A 13,682-nucleotide genomic window follows, 5' to 3' on the forward strand; every position below is an offset into this window, starting at 1 on the left:
TGTTGGGGCTGAGTATTGTTTACACAACGTGCAGTACGCTACTTAATATGTCCGTGTGGAAACTCGTTCGGTACACTTCCGAAACGAAACCCCCGTACCGAAACGGTTCGATACAAATACACGTACCGTTACACCCCTATTAGTTTGATTATTGTTTCTCAGCTGTTTGTAAATGTTGCAGTTTATAAATAAAAGTTAAAAAAAAACAAAAGAACGTAGCCTCTGCGCATGTGCATAGCATACATCCAACGAATCGATGACTAAATTAATCGCCAACTATTTTTATAATCGATTTTAATCGATTAGTTGTTGAAGCCCTAATATATATATATATATATATATATATATATATATATATATATATATATATATATATATATATATATATAATTTATTTTTTATTTCATTTTTTACACCATGAACCATGAAAAAAATACATATATTTTTTTATATCCATTTTTAACTTTTTTTTAATTGATTAAGAATCCTTACAAATATACTACGCTATGACGTACTACCAAAATGTTCACTTCCGTCTTTGGTGACATATCAGTATTTAAATACAATTTCCAAGGGCTTTGGAGGTCCAGACTTGGATTTATATTCATTTTGTTACTATTTCTATTCTTTTTAATTGCACATCCAATCAACTTATTGTGTCAAGAAGTACACAAAAACAAACAAACAAACAAACAGCCCCCTCATTTCTTCACAATCAGGAAAAATGAGACGGCAACACATAATACCCACACAAAAAAACAGAGCTAGAGAAGAAAACACAACACATTCATTCGTCACTCAGCGATGGCGTGTGAAAGTGGAGCACATACTTACAGAGGCCAGTAAAACACATGAGACGGCGCACGCAGGGTACTGGACAAACACGTACACACACAAACTGCACAGTCTGATTTGAGAGCCAGTGGCTTGATATTGGTGTCGTCCATCGGGGGCTTTATCCATCAGCTCTTCATTCAGTCGGAGCGACTGAAATCAGGTGCCGGTCTACCAGAGAGCAAGATGCAGGCGAGGAGGAGGTGGAGCCAAAGCACCACCGAATAAGACATGGCGAAGAGAGAGACTGTTTCACTGATCTCACCAGTCATCAGACTGCAGTGTGCTACGAAAAGCCACCCAACCGACAACCACCCACAGCACACACACACTTACCTCCTGTCCCCATGGTAACCTGGAGACAAGGAAGGAGGGACCTCACTTCAGAGCTTTCGCCCAGCAACACCTCACACACACACACACACACACACACACACACACACACACACACACACACACACACACACACACACACACACACACACACACACACACACACACACACACACACACACACACACACACACACACACACACACACACACACACACACACACACACACACACACACACACACACACACACACACACACACACACACACACACACACACACACACACACACACACACACACACACACACACACACACACACACACACACACACTATGCGCCAGAAAATACATAGAGACTATAGCTTACAGCTATAAGGTACACAATGATGTCATCCACCACTTCCAAACAGCAGAGCTCACACTTGGTCAACAGATCTTCCATCAACAGTTTTTTAGTCCACAGGGAAGCATCTCAGCTGACTGGAGGTATGGAAAGTTGTGGTCTGTCCTAGACTGAACACCTGTCAATCACAGGTCACATGCAGTATGTACTCAGATAGATGTGGCACTACTGCCTGAAGCAGGTGTTATTTCTAACGCTTGCTCATTCAAGGGTCCGAGCCGATAAATCAGAGCGCCAGAAAGTGGGGACCTTGAGCCAAATGTGGCCCGCCGAGTCGTTTTGTTCGGCCCGCCAAAGAGGGGCTTCTCAAACTGTATAGAAAATCATACAGACCTACACTATATCGCCCAAAGTATTTGGCCATCAAAACTATGAATGAACACATGTGGAGTTATGTACTTAACAAAAAAACGTGAAATAACTGAAAACCATCCATCCATCTTCTTCCGCTTATCCGAGGTCGGGTCGCGGGGGCAGCAGCCTAAGCAGGGAAGCCCAGACTTCCCTCTCCCCAGCCACTTCGTCCAGCTCCTCCCGGGGGATCCCGAGGCATTCCCAGGCCAGCCGGGAGACATAGTCTTCCCAACGTGTCCTGGGTCTTCCCCGCGGCCTCCTACCGGTCGGACGTGCCCTAAACACCTCCCTAGGGAGGCGCTCGGGTGGCATCCTGACCAGATGCCCGAACCACCTTATCTGGCTCCTCTCCATGTGGAGGAGCAGCGGCTTTACTTTGAGCTCCCCCCGGATGACAGAGCTTCTCACCCTATCTCTAAGGGAGAGCCCCGCCACCCGGCGGAGGAAACTCATTTCGGCCGCTTGTACCCGTGATCTTGTCCTTTCGGTTATAACCCAAAGCTCATGACCATAGGTGAGGATGGGAACGTAGATCGACCGGTAAATTGAGAGCTTTGCCTTCCGGCTCAGCTCCTTCTTCACCACAACGGATCGATACAGCGTCCGCATTACTGAAGACGCCGCACCGATCCGCCTGTCGATCTCACGATACACTCTTCCCTCACTCGTGAACAAGACTCCGAGGTACTTGAACTCCTCCACTTGGGGCAAGATCTCCTCCCCAACCCGGAGATGGCACTCCACCCTTTTCCGGGCGAGAACCATGGACTCGGACTTGGAGGTGCTGATTCTCATCCCAGTCGCTTCACACTCAGCTGCGAACCGATCCAGTGAGAGCTGAAGATCCTGGCTAGATGAAGTCATCAGGACCACATCATCTGCAAAAAGCAGAGACCTAATCCTGCAGCCACCAAACCAGATCCCCTCAACGCCTTGACTGCGCCTAGAAATTCTGTCCATAAAAGTTATGAACAGAATCGGTGACAAAGGGCAGCCTTGGCGGAGTCCAACCCTCACCGGAAACGTGTCCAACTTACTGCCGGCAATGCGGACCAAGCTCTGACACTGATCATACAGGGAGCGGACCGCCACAATCAGACAGTCCGAAACCCCATGCTCTCTGAGCACTCCCCACAGGACTTCCCGAGGGACACGGTCGAATGCCTTCTGCAAGTCCACAAAGCACATGTAGACTGGTTGGGCAAACTCCCATGCACCCTCAAGGACCCTGCCGAGAGTATAGAGCTGGTCCACAGTTCCACGACCAGGACGAAAACTACACTGTTCCTCCTGAATCCGAGGTTCGACTATCCGGCGTAGCCTCCTCTCCAGTACACCTGAATAGACCTTACCGGGAAGGCTGAGGAGTGTGATCCCACGATAGTTAGAACACACCCTCCGGTTCCACTTTTTAAAGAGAGGAACCACCACCCCGGTCTGCCAATCCAAAGGTACTGCCCCTGATGTCCACGCGATGCTGCAGAGTCTTGTCAACCAAGACAGCCCCACAGCATCCAGAGCCTTAAGGAACTCCGGGCGGATCTCATCCACCCCCGGGGCCTTGCCACCGAGGAGCTTTTTAACTACCTCAGCAACCTCAGCCCCAGAAATAGGAGAGCCCACCACAGACTCCCCAAGCACTGCTTCCTCATGTTTTATATTCTAGTTTCTTTAAAATAGCCACCCTTTGCTCTGATTACTGCTTTGCACACTCTTGGCATTCTCTCAATGAGCTTCAAGATAGTCACCTGAAATGTTTGTCACTTCACAGGTGTGCCTTATCAGGGTTGATTAGTAGAATTTCTTGCTATATCAATAGGGTTGGCACCATCAGTTGTGTTGTGAATGAAGTGAAGTGAATTCTATTTATATAGCGCTTTTCTCTAGTGACTCAAAGCGCTTTTACATAGTGAAACCCAATATCTACATTTAAACCAGTGTGTGTGGCACTGGGAGTAGGTGGGTAAAGTGTCTTGCCTAAGGACATAACGGCAGTGACTCGGATGGCGGAAGCGGGGATCGAACCTGGAACTAGTGATGGGTCCGGCAACACCGATGCATAGGCGCATGCGTCGAGCTCATAGAGCAAAACCCTGTGTCGGTGCGCGTACCGCTTTTAGAAAGTCACGTAACCAATCATGAGATGTTTTGGTCACGTGACCGATACGCGAACTGTGTCGCACTGACGCCTCCTCTGTGCCCTGTGAGCGGGTCATTTCTACAGCCGGAGAAATAATAACTAAGAAGAGAAATCATCTAAAATGTAATACGTCGGAAAAACTTTTTTTTTTTTTTTTTTTATAAAAATGTGTAAAAAAATAAAATTAAAAACATTCCCAGTCCACAATCATCCACAACACGTTCTCTTAGATTTCCATGTTCACATTATTTATTGACTGTATCTAAAAAAGATAAAAATATATTTTTATTTAAATGAAGATATGAAATAATCCTAAATGAAATACAATGACTTGGTTTATATTATTGTATATACTAGGGCAGGGGTCACCAACGCGGTGCCCGCGGGCACCAGGTAGCCCGTAAGGCCCAGATGAGTAGCCCGCTTGCCTGTTCTAAAAATAGCTCAAATAGCAGCACTTACCAGTGAGCTGCCTCTATTTTTTTAATTGTATTTATTTACTAGCAAGCTGGTCTCGCTTTGCTCGACATTTTTAATTCTAAAAGAGACAAAACTCAAATAGAATTTGAAAATCCAAGAAAATATTTTAAAGACTTGGTCTTCACTTGGAATAAGCGATAGAAAATGGATGGTCTTCACTTGTTTAAATAAATTCATTTATTTTTTACTTTGCTTCTTATTACTTTTAGAAATACAATTTTAGAGAAAAAATACAACCTTAAAAATTATTTTAGGATTTTTAAACACATATACCTTTTTACCTTTTAAATGTCTTCCTCTTCTTTCCTGACAATTTAAATCAATGTTCAAGTAATTTTTTTTTTTATTATTGTAAAGAATAATAAATATTTTAGCTTCTGTTTTTTCGACGAAGAATATTTGTGAAATATTTCTTCAAACTTACTATGATTAAAATTCAAAAAAATTATTCTGGCAAATCTAGAAAATCTGTAGAATCAAATTTAAATCTTATTTCAAAGTATTTTGAATTTCTTTTAAAAAATGTTGTTCTGGAAAATCTAGAAGAAATACTGATTTGTCTTTGTTATAAATAAAGCTTAGTCCAATTTGTTATATATTCTAACAAAGTGCAGATTGGATTGTAACCAATTTAAAACATGTCTTCAAAATTCTAAAATGTATCTTAATCAGGAAAAATTACTAATGATGTTCCATAAATTATTTTTTTTATTTTTTCAAAAAGATTCAAATTAGCTAGTTTTTCTCTTCTTTTTGTCGGTTGAATTTTGAATTTTAAAGAGTCAAAATTAACTATGTTTCAAAATTTTATTTTAATTTTTTTCGTGTTTTCTCCTCTTTTAAACCGTTCAATTAAGTGTTTTTTTCATCATTTATTCTCTACAAAAAACCTTCCGTAAAAGGAAAAAAAAATGTACGACGGAATGACAGACAGAAATACCCATTTTTTTTATATATACAAATTTATTTATTTAGCTATTCTTGTTTAAATCACACTTACGTGTAACTTACAAATGACAATATATTTATTTATTTATTTAAGTGTGTATCAAACTGGTAGCCCTTCGCACTAATCAGTACCCAAGAAGTAGTTTTTGGTTTCAAAAAGGTTGGTGACCCCTGTACTAGGGCAAAAAATCAGTGTCAGTTGAGTCGGTCCATAGGTTGCCTGTTGGGATTTTTAATGTCCAGCAGATGTCAGTATTTAGTGACACAGTATCGACACAGTATCAATACAGTTTTGCAATGTGTCGAAACGCTTCATGACGCCTCATCAACCCATCACTACCTGGAACCTTCAAGTTGCTGGTACGGCCACTCTACCAACCGAGCTATACCCCGCCGAGAAGGTGTGCCAGCCACTCTACCAACCGAGCTATACCCCGCCGAGAAGGTGTGTCCAAACTTTTGGCCTGAACTGTACGAGAAATACCAGTTTATTGCATTTGAAAGGGTGTACTTTTATTATTATTATGTAGCAACATTACATCAGTGGTTAATTTGGTCTAAAAAAAAAAAATAATGGGAATAATATTGCAATAATTTGTAGGTCAATATATCATCGAGCAAAATTTGCTGTCAGCCCAGGCTTTGCTACCTACACCTTGCATTGGTCACCAGTCAATCAAAGGGCACATACAGACAAACACGTATATTTACCGGTACACCAAAAAAACAATTAAGAATATCCAGTTAACTAAACGTGCCTAGTTTTGGAATGTGGGAGAAAGCCGGACTCCCGAGAGAAAACCCACGCTTGCTTGCCAACGCCACACAGAGATGTTCCAAGGGTGATTGGTAGGATAGGACAGACTGTGTTCATCCCACAATGGGGAAATGATGTAGTTGCAAACAAGGGGGAAACATTAAAGAACACAAAGGACATAAAAGAGCACAGAGTTGATGCAACCAGCTGCCTTTTTGACACAGGCTACACAAATAAAATGAGCAATAAATAATAGATGTTGCGCCGATCTGAGCCAAGGATGTCGTTGTGGCTTGTGCAGCCCTTTGAGACACTTGGGATTTAGGGCTATATAAATCAACTTTGATTTAGGGTTGTTCCGATCCGATATTTGGATCGGATCGGCCGCCGATATTTGCCAAAAAGTGCGTATTGGCAAGGCATGGGAAAATGCCTATCCAGATCCAGTTTAAAAAAAAAATCCGGTCCGTGTTTCCAACGCACTGATTTAAATAATACATTCCACTTTTCTGCTGCTCCCTAATTTCCGTTCCGCATTTTCCAGCACACCTTCAACACATCCACAGGTCTGTGGATTCTCACGCAGTTGCTTTTAGCTGCTGGCATTACACGACAGGCTCTTCTCACTCTTTCCTGTGTCTCCCTCTCACAGACAGCAAGCGCACCTTCTTACACACGTCACATACTGTCACGTCATACGTCACATACTGTCACGTCATACGTCACAAACTGTCACGACATACGTCACAGACTGTCACGTCATACGTCACATACGTATACGTCCTCCCCGAGCAGAGAGGTAGCAGCATGGCTAACGTTAGCTGTGATGCTAGCGCAGCCGTGCGAGCAACGCTCCCTCTAAGGTGCTCGCCTCCTGTGCAATCGCGCACTGTTTAAGCGTCCTCTGCGCATAGCAAATCTATGCCACGCACAAAATAAAATAAAAAAATAAGCGCATAACAATTTGACACACGGACACGACAGAGAAAACAGTTTTCGTCATCATTGTTCAAATATTGTAACGTCTGTCGAGACGCTTATCTCCATTCGGTGCCACACGTCCACACCATCAAAATGCTGAGGCAAAAATTTCCACATCAACACCGTATGAAAAAATTAGTGATTTTTTTAGTTGTGATTTCCTTCTCTGCATGAAAGTTTAAAAGTAGCATATATTAATGCAGTATGAAGAAGAATGTTTTAATGTAGACATGCAAGCCTTGAAAGAAAATTTTGAAAATCAAGACTACATTTCCTGCAAATGGGTGCATTTCTACCCTATATTTTAACTTTAGATTTATTCTCATATCAAACTCTTTTGGCTGTCTTTTTGACACTTACATCCGGCGCCCCCCTCCACACCCTGGATTATAAATAATGTAAATAATTCAATGTGATTATCTTGTGTGATGACTGTATTATGATGATAGTATATATCTGATAGTACAGGTAAAAGCCAGTAAATTAGAATATTTTGAAAAACTTGATTTATTTCAGTAATTGCATTCAAAAGGTGTAACTTGTACATTATATTTATTCATTGCACACAGACTGATGCATTCAAATGTTTATTTCATTTAATTTTGATGATTTGAAGTGGCAACAAATGAAAATCCAAAATTCCGTGTGTCACAAAATTAGAATATTACTTAAGGCTAATACAAAAAAGGGATTTTTAGAAATGTTGGCCAACTGAAAAGTATGAAAATGAAAAATATGAGCATGTACAATACTCAATACTTGGTTGGAGCTCCTTTTGCCTCAATTACTGCGTTAATGCGGCGTGGCATGGAGTCGATGAGTTTCTGGCACTGCTCAGGTGTTATGAGAGCCCAGGTTGCTCTGATAGTGGCCTTCAACTCTTCTGCGTTTTTGGGTCTGGCATTCTGCAGCTTCCTTTTCACAATACCCCACAGATTTTCTATGGGGCTAAAGTCAGGGGAGTTGGCGGGCCAATTTAGAACAGAAATACCATGGTCCGTAAACCAGGCACGGGTAGATTTTGCGCTGTGTGCAGGCGCCAAGTCCTGTTGGAACTTGAAATCTCCATCTCCATAGAGCAGGTCAGCAGCAGGAAGCATGAAGTGCTCTAAAACTTGCTGGTAGACGGCTGCGTTGACCCTGGATCTCAGGAAACAGAGTGGACCGACACCAGCAGATGACATGGCACCCCAAACCATCACTGATGGTGGAAACTTTACACTAGACTTCAGGCAACGTGGATCCTGTGCCTCTCCTGTCTTCCTCCAGACTCTGGGACCTCGATTTCCAAAGGAAATGCAAAATTTGCATGGTTGGGTGATGGTTTGGGGTGCCATGTCATCTGTTGGTGTCGGTCCACTCTGTTTCCTGAGATCCAGGGTCAACGCAGCCGTCTACCAGCAAGTTTTAGAGCACTTCATGCTTCCTGCTGCTGACCTGCTCTATGGAGATGGAGATTTCAAGTTCCAACAGGACTTGGCGCCTGCACACAGCGCAAAATCTACCCGTGCCTGGTTTACGGACCATGGTATTTCTGTTCTAAATTGGCCCGCCAACTCCCCTGACCTTAGCCCCATAGAAAATCTGTAGGGTATTGTGAAAAGGAAGATGCAGAATGCCAGACCCAAAAACGCAGAAGAGTTGAAGGCCACTATCAGAGCAACCTGGGCTCTCATAACACCTGAGCAGTGCCAGAAACTCATCGACTCCATGCCACGCCGCATTAACGCAGTAATTGAGGCAAAAGGAGCTCCAACCAAGTATTGAGTATTGTACATGCTCATATTTTTCATTTTCATACTTTTCAGTTGGCCAACATTTCTAAAAATCCCTTTTTTGTATTAGCCTTAAGTAATATTCTAATTTTGTGACACACGGAATTTTGGATTTTCATTTGTTGCCACTTCAAATCATCAAAATTAAATGAAATAAACATTTGAATGCATCAGTCTGTGTGCAATGAATAAATATAATGTACAAGTTACACCTTTTGAATGCAATTACTGAAATAAATCAAGTTTTTCAAAATATTCTAATTTACTGGCTTTTACCTGTATATATATATATATATATATATATATATATATATATATATATATATATATATATATATCCTTCCTTTTTTTTCTACCGCTTATTCCCTTTGGGGTCGCGGGGGGCGCTGGAGCCTATCTCAGCTACAATCGGGCGGAAGGCGGGGTACACCCTGGACAAGTCGCCATATATATATATATATATATATATATATATATATATATATATATACATACACACACACAGCAACCCCGAAAAGGACAGGCAGTAGAAAATGGATGGATGGATATATATATATTTTATTTTTTATTTTTTCCAAGTTTTGGTTGGGGACCCTTTGGGACTGTGTGACAAGGGGTGGCACTTTCGTGACTTCTGCAGTGCTTTTTTGTGGACTTCTGGATCTGCCTCCCGGGAGCCTCTTGGCCACAGAGACCAGCTTTTGGGTCTCTGCCACACCAGAGTCTGTTTGGAGAGACTGGAGAAGATGCAGATGAAGAGACAGGGCTACGGAGCTAGCACTGAGCGCTGGGACGGACAAGCTTCACAGTGTCTTGGCTGAATGAGCAGGTAACGGACACCTCAGTCTCCTTAAGACGCATGCTCGCTCATCCATGCGGACTGGACACTGGCCGAGAGTTAGTGGGCGGCCGACAGTGGAGTCGACTCTCTTGGTTGCTTTGTTGGGTCTGCTCCTGTCTCTGGCCATGCTCCCCCCACCTCAGCAGACGATGGTGTGGAAAACCGCAGAGACCACCACAGTGTATATGTTTCTTGTACTTTTTATTCATAGCTATATGTAGAAGTGTCTAGTTGCATCAGCTCTGCTCTTTTAATGTCTTTAATGTCCTTTGTTGTTGTTTGATGTTTCTCTCTTACACACATGTAAGAGGGATGTGTGCTATGTAGTGATGGGTTGATGAGGCGTCATGAAGCGTTTCCACACATTGCAAAACTGTATTGATACTGTGTCGACACTGTGTCACTAAATACTGACATCTGCTGGACATTTAAAATCCTTACAGGCAACCTATGGACCGACTCAGCTGACACTGATTTCATGACCTAGTACATTGGTTCTCAACCTTTTTTCAGTGATGTACCCCCTGTGAATTTTTTTTTAATTCAAGTACCGGTACCCCCTAATCAGAGCAAAGCATTTTTGGTTGGAAAAAAAGAGATAAAGAAGTAAAATACAGCACTATGTCATCAGTTTCTGATTTATTAAATTGTATAACAGTGCAAAATATTGCTCATTTGTAGTGGTCTTTCTTGAACTATTTGAAAAAAAAGATAGAAAAATAACTAAAAACTTGTTGAAAAATATACAGTGATTCAATTATAAATAAAGATTTCTACACATAGAAGTAATCATCAACTTAAAGTGTCCTCTTTGGGGATTGAAATAGAGATCCATCTGGATTCATGAACTTAATTCTCAACATTTCTTCACAAAAAAAAAATCTTTAACATCAATATTTATGGAACATGTCCACAAAAAATCTAGCTGTCAACACTGAATATTGAATTGTTGCATTTTTTTTCACAGTTCTTTTTGACAGACATTTTAGTGAGAAACCTGAGCTTGTGCTTCACTGAGGATCTTTTAGTTGATTGACAGTTGGTGCCGTGTGGCACCGCCAGGTAGGGTCAAACCATCATGGCATGGGGGAAACTCTGGGTTTATGGTAATGAATGAAATAGCCTACTTGATTTGATGTTCAGTTTATGAACTTACATTCATATTTTGTTGAAGTATTATTCAATAAATATATTTATAAAGGATTTTTGAATTGTTGCTATTTTTAGAATATTTAAAAAAAATCTCACGTACCCCTTGGCATACCTTCAAGTATCCCTTAAGAACCACTGACCTAGTATATACAATAATATAAACCAAGTCATTGTATTTCATTTAGGATTATTTCATATCTTCATTTAAATATTTTTATCTTTTTTAGATACAGTCAATAAATAATGTGAACATGTATCATAACATGGAAATCTAAGAGAACGTGTTTTGAATGATGATGCTTGTGGACTGGAAATTTAAAAAAAAAAATTTTTACACATTTTTATTTAAAAAAAAACAGTTTTTCCAACGTATTCAATTTTAGACGATTTCTCTTCTTAGTTATTATTTCTCCGGCTGTAGAAAAGACCCGCTCACAGGGCACAGAGGAGGCGTCAGTGCGACACAGTTCGCATATCGGTCATGTGACCGAAACAGCTCATGCTCGGTCACGTGACTTTCTAAAAGCGGTACGCGCACCGACACAGCTCTATGAGCTCGACGCATGCGCCGATGCATCGGTGTTGCCGGACCCATCACTAGTGCTATGGCTATGAGTTGTTTTTTCTCTTTTCTCAGCCTAGACCCTCTCTCCAGGGGCCCAGGCTTAGACCGATTTTTTTTACCCTCACCCCCCCATTGTTTACCTGTATCTCACCTTTTTTGTAAGGGGCGCCGTTAGTTGGCAGACCCGTCAGCGATCCTGTTCTGTCTACCTGTAATGTTTGTCTGATCTTGAATGGGATTGTGCTGAAAATGTTAATTTCCCCTCAGGGATTAATAAAGTATTTCTGATTCTGATTCTATCGCTTGACTGCGAGGCTAACATGCTAGCTAAAACACCAGCATGTGCAGCCTAGCAACCATTGAAGACAATTTAGACTCTTTAATAAAACACTTGTTTCTGTAAACATTGAACACAACTTTCAACTCTTGAATCTACTGGACTGTGGAGGGGTGGGACGTGTAGCTGGAAAGAATCCACATGCAGCGCTAAACCAGCAGCGTGGCCCCCTTTTGCCAATTTCTGCATAAATATGTTGTGTGTAACTTCTGATTTCTGCTTTGATGAATGAATCAATTGTCATCTCAATGTGTGACACATTTCTCCACCCACGTCAGCCATATTTCTACACCCACATTTCCTAGGGACACTACATGCCTTCTTCCTCTCTTCTTAAATAGTTCTAGACCAGGGGCCAAAAAGTTCTATTTTATTGAGGTTCTAATCAGGTACAGGTATGTAGGCAGCATGCTGAAATGCAAATCACCCCCTTGTCTTTAGACTTCCGACAAAAATCTAGTGCGAGTCAAATGACTGATCTTGTGGCGGACAGGATTGAGGTGAGCCTGAATGAGGCCTACAACAATGCTTCATCCATCAATCTTCTGCCAAAGTAGTTGCAGGTGGTCGGGCCATGTGACTACAAGATTATAGTGTAGACCAGGGGTGCCCATTACGTCGATCGCGAGCTACCAGTCGAGGGCGGAGGGGGTGTCAGTCCATTGCCAGCCAGGCATCAAAACAATAGACCTAAAAATTAGACTTAGACAAACTTTATTGATCCACAAGGGAAACTGTCATCAATCTTCACCAAGACGTCACTTTCGTCACTTGATTGACATTCACGGCACCCGAGGGTCTTGTGAGATGACTCTGACTGCTGCCAGATCATTATTAAGAAAAAACGACCGACAGGAAGGCGGGGAAACACTTTTTATTTCAACAGACTCTCGCGCCGTACATCCCGTCAAAACTCTAAAAAAACGACCCCACAGTTCCTGTCTTCGTCCTGCCTGCGCTAATAAAATAAGAGTCTCAGAAAGCGAGCGTGCACAAGATAACAAGCTACGGAGTTTGCCGCCAGTGTATTTCTTGTAAAGTGTATAAAAAGGAGTATGGAAGCTGGACAAATAAGATGCCAAAAACCAAGCCGCCTTTAAATAGACTCCCCTTTTAGACCAGTTGATCTGCCGTCTCTCTTCTGCTCTGCCCCCCTCTCCTGCGCGGAGAGGTTATTAGGTGACCACAGATGATGATACCCTGCTGGCCCCACTATGAACTGGACTCTCACACTATTAACTAGATCCACTATAGACTGGACTCTCACACTATTATGTTAGATCCACTATGGACTGGACTCTCACACTATTATGTTAGATCCACTATGGACTGAACTCTCACATTATTATGTTAGATCCACTATGGACTGGACTCTCACTCTATTATGTTAGATCCACTACAGACTGGACTCTCACTATTACGTTAGATCCACTATAGACTGGACTCTCACACTATTATGTTAGATCCACTATGGACTGGACTCTCACACTATTAACTAGATCCACTATGGACTGGACTCTCACATTATTATGTTAGATCCACTATGGACTGGACTCTCACACTATTAACTAGATCCACTATGGACTGGACTCTCACACTATTATGTTAGATCCACTATGGACTGGACTCTCACTATTACGTTAGATCCACTATAGACTGGACTCTTACACTATTATGTTAGATCCACTATGGACTGGACTCTCACTATTACGTTAGATCCACTATAGACTGGACTCTCACACTATTATGTTAGATCCACTATGGACTGGACTCTCACATT

General features: G+C 41.9%; 1 protein-coding gene across 7 annotated transcripts in view; it reads right to left on the bottom strand.

The window, feature by feature from the left end:
• slmapa (sarcolemma associated protein a) overlaps positions 1-13,682 on the bottom strand; it is a 189,457-nt gene that overhangs the window by 127,799 nt on the left and 47,976 nt on the right. Inside the window, exon 1 of one of the 7 annotated variants that reach the window (XM_061940971.2) lies at positions 835-1,091. The exons of the other annotated variants lie outside the window; for them this stretch is intronic. Coding sequence (XP_061796955.2) covers positions 835-963 — 129 coding nt within the window. The 5' untranslated portion in view covers positions 964-1,091. Of the gene's footprint in view, positions 1-834; positions 1,092-13,682 lie in introns of those variants that run through there. 7 annotated transcript variants of the gene reach the window in all.

Source organism: Nerophis lumbriciformis, linkage group LG03 (genome assembly GCF_033978685.3).
Source record: "Nerophis lumbriciformis linkage group LG03, RoL_Nlum_v2.1, whole genome shotgun sequence".
Taxonomy (NCBI): Eukaryota; Metazoa; Chordata; class Actinopteri; order Syngnathiformes; family Syngnathidae; genus Nerophis; species Nerophis lumbriciformis.